Source organism: Glycine max, chromosome 15 (genome assembly GCF_000004515.6).
Source record: "Glycine max cultivar Williams 82 chromosome 15, Glycine_max_v4.0, whole genome shotgun sequence".
In the NCBI taxonomy this organism is placed as follows: Eukaryota; Viridiplantae; Streptophyta; class Magnoliopsida; order Fabales; family Fabaceae; genus Glycine; species Glycine max.
The window spans coordinates 29326428-29344714 of NC_038251.2; the positions used below are offsets into that span (position 1 = coordinate 29326428).

At 35.6% G+C, this 18287-nt stretch overlaps 2 protein-coding genes across 2 annotated transcripts; both read right to left on the reverse strand.

Annotated features, from left to right (window-relative positions):
- Positions 1 to 13774: 13774 nt before the first annotated feature.
- On the reverse strand, positions 13775 to 14559 carry LOC102664160 (uncharacterized). Its single transcript, XM_006598427.1, has 3 exons — positions 14230 to 14559; positions 13898 to 14089; positions 13775 to 13810 (listed from the first exon to the last, which is right to left on the reverse strand). Exons 1-3 carry the CDS (start codon positions 14557 to 14559, stop codon positions 13775 to 13777), a joined length of 558 nt encoding a protein of 185 aa, XP_006598490.1.
- A 2506-nt stretch (positions 14560 to 17065) lies between these two features.
- Positions 17066 to 18086, reverse strand: LOC121173545 (protein FAR1-RELATED SEQUENCE 5-like). Its single transcript, XM_041009599.1, has 2 exons — positions 17991 to 18086; positions 17066 to 17878 (listed from the first exon to the last, which is right to left on the reverse strand). The coding sequence occupies exons 1-2, from the start codon at positions 18084 to 18086 to the stop codon at positions 17066 to 17068; spliced, it is 909 nt and encodes a 302-aa protein (XP_040865533.1).
- Between the last annotated feature and the right edge of the window lie 201 nt (positions 18087 to 18287).

Genomic DNA, 18287 nt, shown 5'->3' on the forward strand with positions numbered 1-18287 from the left:
GTAAGGAGAAGGTTTGTTATTGGCTGAGTAATGACATTGTTGGGTTGGTGGGAAACTTGGCTGTATTGGAATAGCAGTCACAACACGGGCTTCTCCTTCACCCTCACCCTCTTCATTTGCCCCAATTTTCTCATTCGTCCAAGCAGGGTGGCTAAATTTTCCTCTTTTCGGACCCACATCGATCCTTTCACTGGCGAAGACCAAATCCACAAAGCTTTGAAGGTGCGTAGCCCACCATCTTTTCATAGTAGAATACCGATAATGTGTCTACCATCACGACTATCGTCTCCTTTTCCATCATTGGGGGTACCACTTGGGCTGCCAGATCCCTCCACCTTTGGGTGTATTCTTTGAAGGATTCATGCTCCCTTTTGCACATGTTCTGTAGTTGCATCCTATCCGAAGACATTATACTGGCACTGCCTAACGAAGGCAACCACTAGGTCCTTCCAAGAATGGACTCGGGAAGGTTCCAAGTTAGTGTACCAGGTAACAGCTACCCCAGTAAGACTTTATTGGAAGGAATGTATCAGCAATTCCTCATCTTTTGCGCATGCCCCCATCTTCCGATAATACATCTTTAGATGGTTCTTGGGGCAAGTAGTCCCCTTGTACTTGTCAAAGTCCAGCACCTTGAACTTGGGAGGGGTGATGATATTGGGTTCTAGGAACAACTTTTTTTAGGTTAGCAAAGGCATAATCTTCACCTCCTTCAATGGCCCTGAGCCTTTCCTCTAGATGATCCAACTTTCCCATTTCTGCCATAGCATGAGGGTTTTTACTTGTTGTGGAATGCAAGAGGTGTAGCTGGGGTGATACTGAGGGCCTTCCGAAGTGTTTTCAAGGGGTATACCACCAACTGCTTTCCCTTCAGTGGCATATCCGAGCCAAGGCTCGAAGTCGGGTAGATTGTGATGGGGAATTTCATGTGTCTCCCCCACGGTTTAGGAGACATGTGCATGATCAGTTTGGGGTTGTTGACTCTCAATGGGTATAGGAGTGGGGTTATTGACATTCTTATTGGGAGTGTACGCCACATTGGGTGGCGTATAGTTGAGAGGCAAGCCATATGGCAGGAAGGCGTGCTCGTTTTGAATTTGCACATCATGGGGGCCGCCCGTACTTCCCAAATCGTTGCCTACCATATCTGAGGTTGGATGATTCATTGATGCCGAATGGGGACGTCGGGTTCACCTTAGCAACAATGCTGGTAGCGGCAATTGCAACCGCATTGGCTTCCATTATCTTCTTCACGCTCATCATGGCCTCCATCATTGCGGCCATTTGCTCTTTCATGGCCTCCATGTCGACCTCCATCTACTCTTATACCTCCTCCGCTTTACCCATTACTCTAGCTCTAGCACGGGTTCGGTAAGGGCACCATAAAGCATGTTTTTTTTCTTTTTTTTTTATAACAATGATTAAGTTCTTTTTTTTATTTTATTTTTCAAGGAAAGAATGTAATGAGCAATGCAACCAATGAAAAGTATGGATGTACGCGAATGATGCATAGTTGAAGTATTGCGAATTTTTATGCAGGACATGGGGTTGAATCAATTTAGATTTTCAACATGGTCCATGACATCTTTGTCAAGGTGAAGCTGGAAGTAACAAGGATATCAACAATCCTAAACGTGTTTGGCAGTAGACGAAGCAATGATGTAACACGATCCATCTTTTGCCCCAATTTTTGCAAGATGATTACTTCCATGCTTCAACTTGACTCGATGAACCTTTTCATAAAAGCGCGAGCTTGGTTCAACCCCATAACCCAGGGAATGGCAATTTTGATCGCCAATACTTCAACAACATTTCATAGGGATGAAAGACTCAAGAATACGAATGCTATGCATGGAAAATGTAATTATGAGATTGAGATGCCCGAAGAGACATCCTTTCTTAATTAACCACGCATTAGGTACCATGCTCAATCATTTTGTTTTGTTGTTTGTGTTTTTTTTTCATTTTAGAAATGGATTTATGATCCCAACATAGTTGGCTCATGGTACGTAACACATGCAACTAAGAATGCATCATGAATTTTCATGCTTCCCTTTTTTTTGTTTTTGTTTTGTAGAGGAAAATACAAGGATCATGTATGAGCAAACATGTAGAACAAAAAGTATGTTGAACGCATATGCATGATGATGCAATGAATCATGAAAAATGGGAATGTGATAACGGACAAATGCAGGAACGATATGTTCATTATGATGCTGAAGAGATATTTATGCGGTGCATGATATGAATTCATTTACGGACACAAGAGCCCGGAAAATTATCTCTCCTTATTGCACATTTGGGGGGCGCAGTCCCCCATGGGTGCAGTTAAGAAGACGATATGGATCTTCCGGCTTCCCATGACAAAAGACGAGACCCACATACAACGCATGTGTGACGGTATGATGCAGATGCGCATGCATGAAACTGAAAGAAAACAACACAAAGGGGTAATTCACACATACGAGGCTGCAGAGATCCAACTTTAATGCTACGTTTTGGGCATGATGGCGCCTCAACATAGTATTAAAAAGGTCACGTATTACTCTAAAGAAACCAAACATCACTAGCAAAACAATAAACTAGTGCTATTTACCAAAAAATGCATGAGAACGAATGGCACGGAGCGTGTTTGCTCTTTGCCCCTATTCGGGAACCTATAGGACAATATCTAGGGGTCTCTAATAACTACTCCCCAACAATTCATAACTCACACGGCTGTTTTCTAGAGGTATCATCACTCAAGATAATAATATTGTGGCGGTATGGAATACCAGCGACAACACATTATAAAGAGAGAAAGCTCTAGACGAGGATTCACTATTATCAAGCAAGTCGGAGACCTAGCATGATGATAGATTCACCTCCACTCCTTAAATTCCCATGAACCCGGGTATAGGGCCCCTTTTTTACTCAAACCCGTGGGTGCTTAGAATGCAGTGTAAAAAATGCGAAATAGACAACAATTATTTACATTTTACACAGTTCAACAAATGCAGACACGAAGTTTCACAAATCCACAATTCCTTAAAATAGGCCTAACTCAAAAAAGGTCCCCAGTGGAGTCGCCAACTATCGTAACATGCCCTTCGCGGGCGAGCGAGGCGAGGCTCATGCGTGCGCTTTCCAAAGGAGGAAAGATGCACAGAGTCGCCACCAACGTTTATTTGTGGAAAACGTCGGAAAAACCGAAGGAAACCGGTCAAAATAAAAATTCTAAGTTCGGGAGTTATATTTACGTTTGAGGAAGGTATTAGCACCTCTCACGTTTGTCTCACAGGACAACAGCCTATTTTTTAGAATTGTGGAAATTGTGTTACCTTAACTTTTATTTCTTTTTGTTTTTTGAGGTCGACAAAAGCGGGGCTTTTGCTCCTACGTACCCTCCATCGAAGAGGAAATCAGACCTACGTAGTTCTTTCTTAAGCGTGAATCAAGCGATTCTTTTACTTGAAGGGTGATCATTTTAAGGCGTTGGACCTTAAAAATGATCCATTTTACTTGGTAAGAAACTGAAATGATAAACTTTCAAAACCCTATTTTTTGTGGACGAGCTTGACTAGGCGAGTTGATTTTAGCCTTAGTTTCACTTTAATTATTAGTCAATTCAATTAAGAATGAGAAATCCCAAAGAGAAAACGTCCGATTGATTTTTCGCTTTATTTTACTAAAAGGTATTTTTTAGATTATTATATTATTATTTTACCTCTTTTTTTATTTTCAACGTGGTTACGGCACGACCGAACGGTCGGAATTCATTTTAACATAAATTAACGAATACTACAATTCAAATGATCGGTGGAAATTTATTTTATTTTTAGATTAGGCGCGAAATGACTTTAATAAATGACTGAAGCACGTCAAAAGGGGGTACGAAAAGTAAATGAAACGAGAATAAAAGTACACAAAACAAATGGGGACCACCACGGGTACATAGAATGAATTGAAAAGCTCGGTTTGAGGTACTTACCCGTTGAAGACTGAAGAAAACGAAGAACGAACGATGAATGTTGAAGAACGGTCGAGAATCTTCGCGTAATTACTCACGGAAACGTTACGGAAGCGCCTCGGCTTGGATTTTTTTCACGGAAATAATTTTCCTCAGCAATTTCGAGAGAACAAGAAGTGCCAAGAAGGTTGAACCCCTTCTCCCTTCACTCCTCCCCCTATTTATAGCAAAATAGGGGAGGAGCTTGCCACCCAGCTCGCCCAGGCGAGCAAGGTTGCTTCCTCCAGAAGCAACAGCCTTCTGGAGGAAGAATCTGGAATGCCCAAGTGGGCGGATTGCTATTTGTACCCCCCTTTTTACTAAATGCACCCCCTTTACCTTTTTTGGTAATTCTTTTTCCGTAACGTTACGAAACTTTACGAATTTCATAACGATACTTATTTTCCTTCCGCAAGGTTACGAATCTTCACAGATTATGAATTTACTCTTTTTTAGCTTTCGAAGAAGTTTCGAAAACTCACGGATTGCGATAAACACCTCCTTTCGATTTCTGTCACATTACGGAATTTTCATGGATCGCGTAAGCCTGCTTCCTTTTGATTTTTCGGCACGTCTCGGGACTTCACATATTGTGCAACAAAGGGTGCCCAGTATCTCGAAGCGGCCAATCAAAGGTTGTATATCATCAAATAATGAACCCCGGATGAAATTAGGGTATGACACATATGATATCTATTCGAAAGGTGGGCTTCATGGACTCTAAGAACCCCCAACAGTTCATCCTAGGAAAGGTTCTTTAGGTCTCTAGCATTTTGGGTGCTTGTTGTCTTCCACACCTTGGGAAAGTTGTCTAGAACTTTCAAGTTTATTTGAGCCTTGGTATAGGCTTGTCCCAAAGCTTATAGATTGTTTAGGATAACTTGCAGTCTCTCAAACATGTCATCCACAAATTCTCCTTCTTTTATGGAGAACCTCTCGTAATGTCTAGTTAGAGTTGCAGCCTTTCTAAGTCTGACATATTTTGTACCTTTGTAGTTTGTGCTTAATGAGTCTCAAATCTCTTTGCTTGTTTTAAGCCTACAGATCTTTTTGTACTCATTTTTATATAGAGCACATACTAGTGTATATCTAGCTCTTGTGTTTAGTTCCATAATGGCCAGATCAGCATCTGCCCATTGTGCTTTTAATCTAGGATGGGAATATCATCATTTGTGATGATAAGCCAAATTTTGTACTAAGTGGACTTGATGTACATCTCCATGTAGAAGCAAGCTTCATGATGAATCAAGATTGATTCAAGGAGTTTTGATGATAATAAAGATGATGACAACAAGCTCAAAAATCAAGATCACTTCATGATAACAAAGATGATGACATTCAAGAATGAATTCAAGATTAAGTTCAAGATTGAGTCAAGAACACTTCAACGATCAAGAGGAAATTTGATTTCAAGAATCAAGAATCAAGACTCAAGATTCGAGAATAATCAAGATCAACATTCAAGACTCAACGATTCAAGAATCAAGAGAAGACTTAATCAAGATAAGTATTAAAAAGTTTTTCAAAACATTGAGTAGCACAAGAAGTTTTCACAAAATCATTACCAAAGAGTTTTACTCTCTGGTAATCGATTACCAGATTATAGAAATCGATTACCATTGGTTTTAAAACGTTAAGATTTTCAAAATTCAAAATGAAGAGTCACATCTGTTGATGTGTAATCGATTACACCTTTATGGTAATCGATTACCAGTGACTGTTTTCGAAAAATTCATTTCCAAAAGTCACATTTCTTCAAGTGACTTGTTTCTGAAGATTCTTTCAAAAGCCATATCTTTTTAAGTGATTAGTTTTTAAAGGAATTTCCAAGAATTACAAGTTTTGACTTGAGTCATCAAGAAACTATAAATATGTGACCTTGGCATGAAACATTTGAACAATCACATTCATACAATCATCTCGTTCAATCATTCTATCTTTCAACATCTTCTTTCATTTCTTTCATAACTTTCTGGTTTCATCTTCTCTTCATCTTTCTAAAAGTTTTTGTTCATAACTTTCTCTTCCAATAAAAGTTCTTTGTTCAAAAACTTGTGCTATTCATCTTTTTCATTCCCTTCTCCCTTTGCCAAAATGAATTCGCCAAGGACTAACCGCCTGAATTCTTTTTGTGTCTCTCTTCTCCCTTTTCCAAAAGAACGAAGGACTAACCGCCTGAATTCTTTTGTGTCTCCCTTCTCCCTTGTCAAAGAATTCAATAAGACACAGTCTGAGAATTCTTTTGATTCTTCCCTTTCCCATAAATAAAAGATTTCAAAGGACTAACCGCCTGAGAACTTTGTCTTAACACATTGGAGGGTACATCCTTTGTGGTACAAGTAGAGGGTACATCTACTTGGGTTGTTGACTGAGAACAAGAGATGGTACATCTCTTGTGGATCAGTTCTAGTGGAGGGTACATCCACTAGGTTGTTCAAAGAGAACAAGGGAGGGTACATCCCTTGTGGATCTTTGCTTGTAAAAGGATTTTTACAAGGTTGAAAAGAAATCTCAAGGACCGCAGGTCGCTTGGGGACTGGATGTAGGCACAGGTTATTGCCGAACCAGTATAAAAACTCTTTTGTGTTTGTCTCCTTCTTCCCTACTCTTTTAATTTCCGTTGTGCACTTTATTTATCGCTTTTACTTTTGGTTAAGTTTCCTTTCTATTCTTTACTTTCTTAACAATATAGTAAAAGCCTAAGAAGGGTAGATTTTTAATTAGTAAAGGTTCATTAATAATTAATTCACCCCCCCCCCCTTCTTAATTATTTCGAGGCCACTTGATCCAACACTCCATTGTGTCCTTCCAATAAGTATAGTCCTCTCCTATGAAGCCTGTTGGCCATGAGAGGGATGCTCCCTCAACAATGAACTGATTGTTATTGTTGTTATCTCTCATAAGGATTTTTTCCTCTAGACACTATCAGGTATTCAACCCTTAGAGGCTAAGCTCTAATACCAAAATGTAAAGGAAAATATCACAAGAAGGGGGATTGAATTGTGATTTTAAATTTTTTTAAAGCCTTTTTTGTGAAAACAAGACTATTGTCTAAAATAAAACTTTGTAAGACAGATAAGGGATTTTTGCAAATGCAAGATTAGAAGATAGAGACAAATTTTGCAAAACAAAAAGAGTTTTCAAATAAAATAAAATTCAAACCCTAGGTCAATTTAAAGTAGATGAGAAATAGAAAGTGTATAAGACACAAAGATTTATATTGGTTCATCTCTACCACTAAGACTACTTCTAGTTCTTGGCTAACCACCAAGTTCCACTAACTTCACAAAGTTACAAGTATTTGTCATTGCTACTTCTGACTCGACAACTCAAACTCTACCTTAAGCTTGAAATAACCCAGTATTCTTTGTCCTATTAAGACATTGTTGGCTCTATAGAAATCAAAAGATTTTTTTGTTTGACTTGCTCACTGACCAACTCTTAATCATCTTACAAGCGAATATATTATCTAAACACTTAGTCTTTTCTCTCAAGGTGTTTTGAGACCTTTACAATCTTTACAAGAATATATAAAGAGCTTTTTAAAAAAAGAATTTGAATGTTACCGGTAAGGTTCATAACCTATGTCTTCAAAGCTTCTAGTGTTTATAGGCCTTTTTCTTCAAGTGTCCGTTGTCTCTAAATGGATATAATTCTTCTCTTTAGCTTACAGGATAAGCGGTATTATTGAACTAGACAAAGCAACAAGCAATAAAACCAAAAATAGATAAAACACCTAAACTATAATTATGGTCATTGGAGCATTTAATGCTTGCATTACATGCACGTACTTCTTAATGTTGAAACACCACTCTAGTTGGCTTTCATGTTGAGCACTACAGTAAGAAACTGTTTGCTTTGCATCAGAGTAGGTCTATCAAAGTAGAGTGTGTCTTTTGATGACGTGTGGCAACTTTCAGATTTAGAACTTTATTTACTCTTAATAGGATTCAATAGATCCTAGAAGAATTTCTTTTGATACAGTTTCTGCAAAATGAATTTCAGACAGAGTATTAAATAAAGTTTTTAATGTTATATTTAATATTGTATCAAATCATGAGTTAAGCTTTCTTTCATTCGATATTTCAGACGTAGGATTATGAAACATAGTCTGATATGGCATAAGACACAACTTTTTTAACCTTTGTATTTATTTGCATCTAATCAAAATAATTAGGATTCATGATTTGTCTAAAGACATAAATGTTTTTTGACTTAATATAACCTTATTAAATGATATATGGATCAAGTAATGTCAATTTTATTAAAGATTAATTAAGCACTCGTTTGTTTAGAGTTAAATAGAATTAAATTTAATATAATAAAAAATATTAAATATAATTAAAACATATATTTAATTAATTTGAATTATAAATTTAACATCAAAATATTTTTCATGAGAAAAAAATGAAATTTACAAAATAGGCACTTAAATTTTTAAACAATTACACTCTTTATTCTATCTTGATAGGATGCATCTTCACCTAGGAACTCAACCCCAACCACTTGGATGCATGAATTGTCATGTGTTATTAACCTAATTTAGTTTGAGATTGATTTTCATGGATTTGGTTTTTATAAAATAGATTTGGCATATTTTAAGACAAATTTAAGTTATAATTTAAATTTTCTCAACTCTATTTGGTAGTTATTCTCTTAGTGTTATCACCCACTATTTTTGTTAGCCAATTTGATAAAGCTAATAGTCAAGTTTGTTGCCGAATTACAAGGATGATAATAAAAAAAATAAATTCATAGTTATTTTGAATTATCCGAATTTATTATCATTAAAAGGTTACAATTTGGCATAAGTAGAGTCAACCGTAGTCAAGACGAGTCTTCACTCATTGTGGGTCCAAAAAATTAGGAACAATCAAGAAAGCGGTTAAGATGGAAGTTTCAAGAATATGATAAGCTTAACTAAATGTGCCTAGAAGACAGGAGCAAAAATTAGAGCAACTAGGGTGCAATTGAAGATAAGATTAGCAAAATTAGGTGTAAATTAGCCAAATTGATAATTGAACAACCAACTAGTGGCCCAATGTAGACAAACCCAACCGATTGATACAATTATCTTTTCCGGCTTTTTTTCTTTCTATTTATGTGCTTTGCGTCTTGCTATTTTCAAATTCATTTATCTTTAAGTCCTGTGTATCTCTAAATTCTTCTACAATTCATTTCCAATCAAGTTTTTTTTTTTAAATAACTTTAGAACCCATTATAGTTGAGAGTCTGATTTCCCCTTTTGACTCACAAATCACTTCATCATAGATTCAAATTTTAAAATAGTGTTGGAGTAAAAGTTAGATGAAATGCATTCGTACGAGAACACTTAAAAAAAAATATCATACCTCTCGTGGAAACCTTCAACTTGAGATCATTTTAAAAAATGTCCCAAATGAAAGGAAAAATAAATTATGTAGTGGCTTTTCACTAGGTCTCCTTACGTATTTATTCATGAGTTATGATGAAACAAAAGTAAGAAATAGGTCTGGCCAAGCTTTACTAGGCCTAAGACCATCCTTTACTAAAGAGATGAAGACTATGTTTAACCTATTACCTATAGCATGCCTTTTTTAAAGACTTGACCTGACTTGCATAAAAATCTGTAATGATTTGAAAGTTTACTTAAAATCTATTTTGTTATATGGCTTATGAAAATGTTAATAGAAAGCCAGTAGGCTTATTGACCTACTAGGCATTATACTTTTATTATTTAAGTAATATGTATTTTCTATATTTATTTAGGCAAATTGAAAATGTTTATTAATGAGACACCTGCCTTGTCACAAGCAGCGAAAAGAAGATGGCAGCAATAAATAACATAAGTATAAAAATATATTATATATGTTATCTATATTGTATATTATTGGCAGCAGTAAATATTATATATATATATATATATATATATATATATATATTATAATCATGTTACATGTATATTTAATTTAATAATAATTTTTTATATATATGTATATAAATAGGTTGGCCTATAACGCTTAATAAACTTTTTAAAAGACAAGATTTGTTTTACTTAAATAGGCTTTTTAACATCTAACCTTTTTTCAATAAGTGAGTTACATTAGGACCTTATGTGAGTGCCTAATAGAACATCAGGTCTATTACCATCCTTAAACAAGAGGGAATTGCTTTGGGCACCAGCTCAATTGTTGGTACATCTAGCATCTTTGGAGAAGTGGCAAAAATGCCTTTCACATTTTTGTTAAAAGCATTCGAATATTTTTTCCCTTGCCGCTATAGTAACATCGTTCCTCTTGTCCCTTTGTATTCTCGTTCTTTGTCGCACATCCTTTTCTATCGTTCGAGCTACCGTCCCTCCACCATCGTTCGTGCTGCCGCCACTGTAGTCGCCATTGTGCTAAGTTGGCTTCTCCTCCTTTACTTAGTAGTGCATTCATGGTGGGGGGGATTGAAGGGGATGGGGGATCCGCCACTGTAGTCGCCATTGTGCTAAGTTGGCTTCTCCTCCTTTACTTAGTAGTGCATTCATGGTGGGGGGGATTGAAGGGGATGGGGGATCCGTATAAAGAATTGATTGTCAATCCATATTCTTTATACGGATTACCAATCCGTATTCTTTATGCGTATTACTAATCTGAATATTTAATTTAATTTTTTTTCAATTTGAGTTAAAAAAATAATTTTATAATTATTTAAAAATTTAAAATAAAATAATATTTTTGTTTAAATTTTTTCTTTTGTAATAGGTAAATATTGTTGTTTTTTGAGTAATTTTAATTAATTAAATATATTTATTTTTTGTAGTTTATTTTTTTTAAGAAATTAAGTAATTTGTTTATTTTAAAACAAATGTATGTATATATATATATATATATATATATATATATATATATATATATATATATATATATTATTGTGATTTAATTATTTTTAAAAAGTATTAGTAAATATATTTGTTATTTTAAAAAGTATTTGTTCTGTTTTAATTAAATCACAATTTGTTATGTTTGTTATTTTAATTATAAAAACATTGTAATTTTTCATTAAGTTTAGTAATTTTGTTATATTTGATAATTTAAAAAGTGTTTTATAAATTTTTTATATATGATAAATTTTAAATGTTTATTAGTATATATTTGACAATTTAGTATTCATATGGAACTATAAAAAAAATTATCGTTAGTAAAATAAAATTTAAAGTTATTGTGATAGTAATTTGTTGAAAAATGAAATAGTTATTTGTTAGAAATAAAAACCAAAATTGTAATTTGGTCATTACTTTAAGTTTTCATTAAAATTTAAAGTTTTTATTGTGATAGTAATTTGGGATTGATTGAAGTATTGTTTGAACGCTTACAAATTATTATGACTCTTTTAATGTGCAGATCATAGTCAAAACCAGAGGTTTAGGTCGACTTTAGGAAGGATTATAGCAAGAGCCCTTAGGACAGAAGGCAGTCATGATGCAGATGATGCCCCCAGTGACGAAGGCCCACAACATTCGCACGTAGGTAACGGGAAGTTGTACCTGTTGTTGATGATGTTCACGATATGGATCATGCGTATGATGAGGTCCATGAACAACCTGAAGAAGCAGCTGCTGATGATGTGCTGACTAATGCCGAGGATTTTCCAGGCGAACCCCACAACACATCAGTGTTGCAAGATTATGTTTATCATGTGGTCACGAAAGTTTGGAATGGAGAGGTATTTATAATTTTAAATAAATGTTATTTCTGTAAGTAATTGTTATTTTTTGTTCAAATGATTTATGTTATCATTTTCAGGAACGTCTTGAGCTGAAATTATTCTCCCAAGGAAGAAAGGTCGAGAAATTTGGCAGGCCTGCCCCTGAGATCGAAGACTTAGTGGCTGCCACAGGATTAAGTCCTCTGATCACATGTTCACTGAACACTAGTGATCAGGGACTTATGTCTGCTTTCATGGAGAGGTGGCATAAGGAAACTAGTAGTTTCCATCTGCCAGTATGAGAGGTGACTATCACCTTGGATGATGTGGTATCATTGCTGCATTTGCCCATTACAGGCGCGTTCCATACTTTTGAGTCTCTTCATGTGGATGATACAGTCTTGCTCTTAGTGGAATTGCTTGAAGTAAGTGTTGAAGAGGCACAAGTTGAGATAGTACAGTGCCATGGGGCATATGTTTGACTTTCCTGGCTTTAAGACGTATATTGGAGCAAATGTGATGCAACACAGTGGACACCCACAGCTCATGTGTATGTGTTGCATCTTCTTGGTTGCACACTTTTTGCTAACAAGAGTCCCACACATGCCCATGTGGTATTCTTGGATGCATTGCCCGACCGGTGCATATAAATGACAATCTAAATGATGCGTCAAAGAGCATGGCCAGACAGCTTGCAAGATGTATCACACTTTTACAGGTCATTTGAAATTTTATTCAAAATATATATTTAGTTGTTTACTCTATATTGAGAAATGTGTTGAATTGATTTGTTTTGAAAATATGTGCAGTGTTGGATCTACGAGCACTTTCCCTCTGTTGGTTGTGTTGTTGCTGCTGATGATTATGATGAGAGGAAACCACGTGCCTATCGTTGGAAGTCTAGGAAGGCATTACTAGTATCAATGTATCATAAGCGGTTGGCTAGATTGACGTCTGATGTTGTATGTTGGATTCCGTATGGTGACCACCTTGCATTCAGAGAGTTTGAGGATATCTCTTTATTTTCTAGACATATCAAATGGGTTCCATCTATTGTCATACATCGGCCAAAGAGGGTTGTATGATAGTTTGGGTATGTGCAGACCATTCCTCCGCCCCTGCTGCTCCTTCTCTCAGTATAGAAGACATTGATGATAGATGGATTCAGTTTTCCGAATACATTGCACCGGTTGGTCAGATATGTGTAGCGCCTGGCCAGTGTTCACCGGACTACATAGATTGGTTCTACTTGATATTCCATCCCTTTATGAGTTCGGCACAGCCTGTGGATCCTCTTAGATAGCCGCCCGTGCAGCACCATGACACATTTGTTGAACCAGATGTTACTCAGCATCCAGTGGTGACAATGGCTATGAATGAAGCATCTGAAGATGCACATGTTGATGTAGAGCAGCCTTGACATGCAATGGTAAAATATATTTTCAAATGTAATTGTTACTCAATTTATGTGAACATTCATTAACCCTTAACATTATTTGTTTTTGTTTTTTATAATGTCCTAGGAGGCTTGCCAAGCAATAGCTGAAAGGTTGGAGCGGTTGCTCAACCTAAGGATAGTCACTGAAGGCACAAAGACATACAATGTCATGGAAGACTGCCTAAGGATTGCTAGAGGTGTGACTGCGGATCGCAATGTATATGTGCGGTTGCAACGAAGGTGGCACATTGAAGTCACATGAAAAGTTATTTTAGTTACCTTGTTTTATATAATTTATGGTTTTATATGATTGAACAACGTTAATTGTTTAAGTTGTATTTGAATTTAAAATTAATGACGAATTTACATTATTATGTTTATCCTTTAATAACCCTAATTAGTGAAACCAACTTAATTATTTAAGTAACACTAACAACATGATTAGTGGTTTCAGTGTGACATAAATACACTAAGTAAGTAAATGCCAATGTCGAATGAAACACGCGTATATTATCATTTTAGATCTCAAGCACACAAGTAAGTAAATGTTTAATCTTCACCTAAATCAACAAATTCTATATTCAACCTTGACAAATTTGTATACTATTGCATTCTACTAATATATGGTGTGGGCCATTGCTTTGCCTGATGATGACAATGTGTAGACCATAACAACGCTACTGGCAATAACGACAACAGTCTCTTAGAAATACCTGTTACGTAAGAATATACACATTTAAAATACCATGTTGCAAATACTTTGACAATAATTACACAAAGAGGATGACTCATGCATTTACCTGAACAAAATGATTATCATACACATGACCGATACATATCACGTGATGCTCAAAAGAATCTGTTGGTGGTTGACTTCTAAGAGGAAAAAATATCATGCTTTGTTGGAGTGAAAGAGAAACAAGGATCACATTATACCTTGATACAATGACATATCCCATGTCAGTTATATTCATCCACTTGTCCATGGTAACCTATATGTAACAGTCAACAAATTCAATTTGGTTAATGTAAATTTAATCGAACATAACGTAACAATAAAGTTATACACCATGGATAATCCATCAACAAGTAGGGACCGCTTTAATTCCTCAAATTAGTCTATGCCACCAACCAAGTTGATATAGTCATCAGACCATTTTGTAAGTTCTTTATGCAAATGGTTGTGCACCAATGACCATGAATCTTCACCCATACCTAAGAGGGCAGCAACTGCACGATATCCACAATTACCATCAGCTTTCACATCAACATTGTTTACAATGGAATCATGAATGCATGGATGAAATTGATCCAACATCGGCTTGGTCCTTCTTTCAATTGGTTGCTCAGATGATGATGCAATATGTTTCACTGACGAATTACTATTATGCATAAAATGTAATGCATCAACATACTCCCAGTATGAGGGATCACACTTTGTAGATCTTTGTTGCTTGGTCATCGATCTCTTCTGAGCACCTTTTATTTTCACCTTTTATGGAGGAGCACACATATAGTTTAGATCAGGCTAAGCAATTTCCTGAAGTTTACTCTTCAAAGTAACTTTGCCACAAACATCAAGCTCTTCAAATTGCTTGGATAGGGTTTCTATCTCTTCAGTTATGTTTACTTGGGGCTTAGATAACGCTTGGTCTAAAAAACTTAGCCTTCGCCAAAACATATGGATTGTCTCAAGTGTTATGGTACTAACAACATATTTGGATAGCTCACATGCACATAGAAGACCGTGAGTAGTTCTCATCACACATCCACAACGAGAAGGGTTTTTGCCAGCATAATGTACACACTCAAACTTAGCAGCAATCTGATTTAAAACATACCTTGATGTCATGCCAAGTAGTCTTTTGTATAAGGTAACTTTAAACACATGTCCAACCACATGTGTATTTATCTCAAAAGATGCCTTAATTTGACTGTGTTGCAGCATGATCATGTTGTTCTTGGCTTCTCAAACACTACATAGGTCTCCAAGGCTATTTTGTAGTTGTCTCTTTAAGGCCCAATGAGCAGATTCAACCCTGCATATGAGATACACAACCAACAAAAGAAACACATTATTTTTTATCCATTCAATTATAAAACCTGACAACTTTATATATTTAAAAATTTCATACCAGTTAGTTGTTGTATTTCCTAAGTGCATCACCTTATTCGTCCAGGCTTTAACAAATCTTTCTTTGTGAGGAATCACCCATGTTTGGTTGACATAGTCAACAAACATTGGCCATGGTGAGCAAGCAATTTCAAACTTCTTAAGGCACTCATCGATCTGTTGCTCAGAAGGACAATCCACTAAATTCCCCCAGGCTTCCATTACATAATCCCATGCATTTGTTTTTACCAACAAGGGATTTACACTTTGCCTTCACATGCTTATCAATGGGAAATCAACACAACAAATTTGTAGCCTCAGGGAATATAGTTTTCACCGCATTCATCAATGTTAGATCTTTGTCGCTAACAATAACTCTAGGGAGTGCATCACTGTTGGATAAAGTGGCCTTGAAATAATTAAGAGGGGGGTTGAATTAATTATTAACGAACATTTACTAATTAAAAAATCTATCCTTCTTAATGTTACCAAAAGTAAAAGCAATAATTAAAGTGCACAACGGAAAATAAAGAGTGTACGGAAGAAGAAGACAAAAACACAAGAGTTTTGTACTGGTTCGGAAACAACCCATGCCTACATCCAGTCCCCAAGCGACCTGCGGTCCTTGAGATTTCTTTTCAACCTTGTAAATTCCTTTACAAGCAAAGATCCACAAGGGATGTACCCTCCCTTGTTCTCTTTGAACATCCTAGTGGATGTACCCGCCACTAGAACTGATCCACAAGAGATGTACCCTTTCTTGTTCTCAGTCACAACAACCCAAGTAGATGTACCCTCTACTTGTACCACAAAGGATGTACCCACCAATGTGTTAAGACAAAGTTCTCAGGCGGTTAGTCCTTCGAAACTTTGTGAAAGGGGAAACAAAAGAATTCTCAGGCGGTTAGTCCTTTGAAATCTTTTGTTTATGGGAAAGAGAAGAATCAAAAGAATTCTCAGACTGTCGTTTTGAATTCTTTGACAAGGGAGAAGGGAGACACAAAAGAATTCAGGCGGCTAGTCCTTCGTTCTTTTGGAAAAGGGAGAAGAGAGACACAAAAAGAATTCAGGCGGTTAGTCCTTGGCGAATTCTTTTTGGCAAAGGGAGAAGAGAATGAAAAGATGAATAGCACAAGTTTTTGAACAAAGAACTTTTCTTTGAAGAGAAAGTTTTGAAACTTTTAGAAAGATGAAGAGAAGATGAATCCAGGAAGTTCTGAAAGGAATGAAAGAAGATGTTGAAAGATAGATTGAAAGATAGAATGATTGAAAGAGATTATGGATCATTTTAATTCATGCCATGGTCACATATTTATAATTTTTTATGACTCAAGTCAAAGTTTGTGACTCTTGGCAATTTCTTTTAAAACTAGTCACTTAGAAAAGTTGTGACTTTTGAAAGAATCTTCAGAAACAAGTCACTTGAAGAATTGTGACTTTTGGAAATGAATTTTTCAAAAACAGTCACTGGTAATCGATTACCATAAAGGTGTAATCGATTACACATCAACAGATGTGACTCTTCATTTTGAATTTTGAAAATCTTAACGTTTTAAAACATTGGTAATCGATTACTATAATCTGGTAATCGATGACCAGAGAGTAAAACTCTTTGGTAATGATTTTGTGAAAAAAAATTTGTGCTACTCAATGTTTTGAAAAACTTTTTAATACTTATCTTGATTAAGTCTTCTCTTGATTCTTGAATCTTTGAGTCTTGAATCTTGATCTTGATTATTCTTGAATCTTGAATCTTCTTGATGAAACTTGAAATTAATCTTGATCTTGAACTTAATCTTGAAATCATTCTTTGGGATTTTTGTCATCATCTTTGTCATCATCAAAATTTCTTGAATCAACTTGATTCATCATCGTGAAGCTTGATTCTACAATCACGTCTGAGGAAAAGACCACAAAACCTTTGTAAATAGGCAAAAGCAGTAGAAAATGTCATCCCTGTTGTTGTCACCCCAACAATATCAAGTAACGATATCCTATACCTGTTTGTTTTGTAGGTACTTTCTATCAAAAATACCAAATTATAGGCATTGGTTAATTTGACTGCACTAGGATGACTCCAAAATATGTCACACGCAACATCTTCATCCTTTAATCTATGCCAATGAATATCCTGATCCCGTTCAAGAAGCTTCATTAGTTGTCGCATTTCAGTGTTACTACCTCTTATGGAAGAATGGTGAGCATTTATTGCATTATAGATTTTCTTAATCGTTGTATAACTATTGGCGTTGTACTCCTTCAACATTAGAAGAATATTTCTAGGTTTCACCATTGACTTTGTCATAACAACAACAATTATCTTCTCATCCTTAATTAGTCTACCAGCATATGTATGTCCTACTAAAGACTTTTCTAATTCACGATTGTGACTCCCATAGATTAAATTCACAATCCATCCTTCACCTCCTACAGCTGGTTTTGCACGCAGCTTAAATGGACACCCATATTTTCTACTACCAGTACATGTTCTTACCAAATCCTTCTTCTTGGCCCTATATTGACCACTCCTTTCACAACCAATTAAAACAAATAAGGTCCTTCCTCTAATACCATTATTTGTGTCTAACCTCATAATTATCGCCACAAATCCAATTTCATAAGCAACAGATCGAGCCCATTCTAGAACATCATCACGGGTAGCAAACACCTACAATGCAATCCATACAACTTTAGTCTTCAAGAAACATTCATTTAATTACTTTAATAACAATAAATCATATTAATATCTAAGAAGTATTGAACGCATTAGAACAATCAACATGTTCTTCATTCACACCACCTTCGTCTTTATTTTGGTCATTCATATAAACTTCTTCGGACATTACACTATCATACATCCACTGATCTTCGTCCATCTTAATAAAACTTTCCAAAATTTGAATAACAAACAAAAAACCCCTAACCACACCAAAATTATACTATCATATAATTTCTTCATTTTTTACTACACTTATTAATATAATACATTAAACTAAAATAAAAACGAATAAAAAATTCTATATTAATTTTTAAAACCTAAATATTACTTTCTTAGTATACAAACTATAACTATCAAA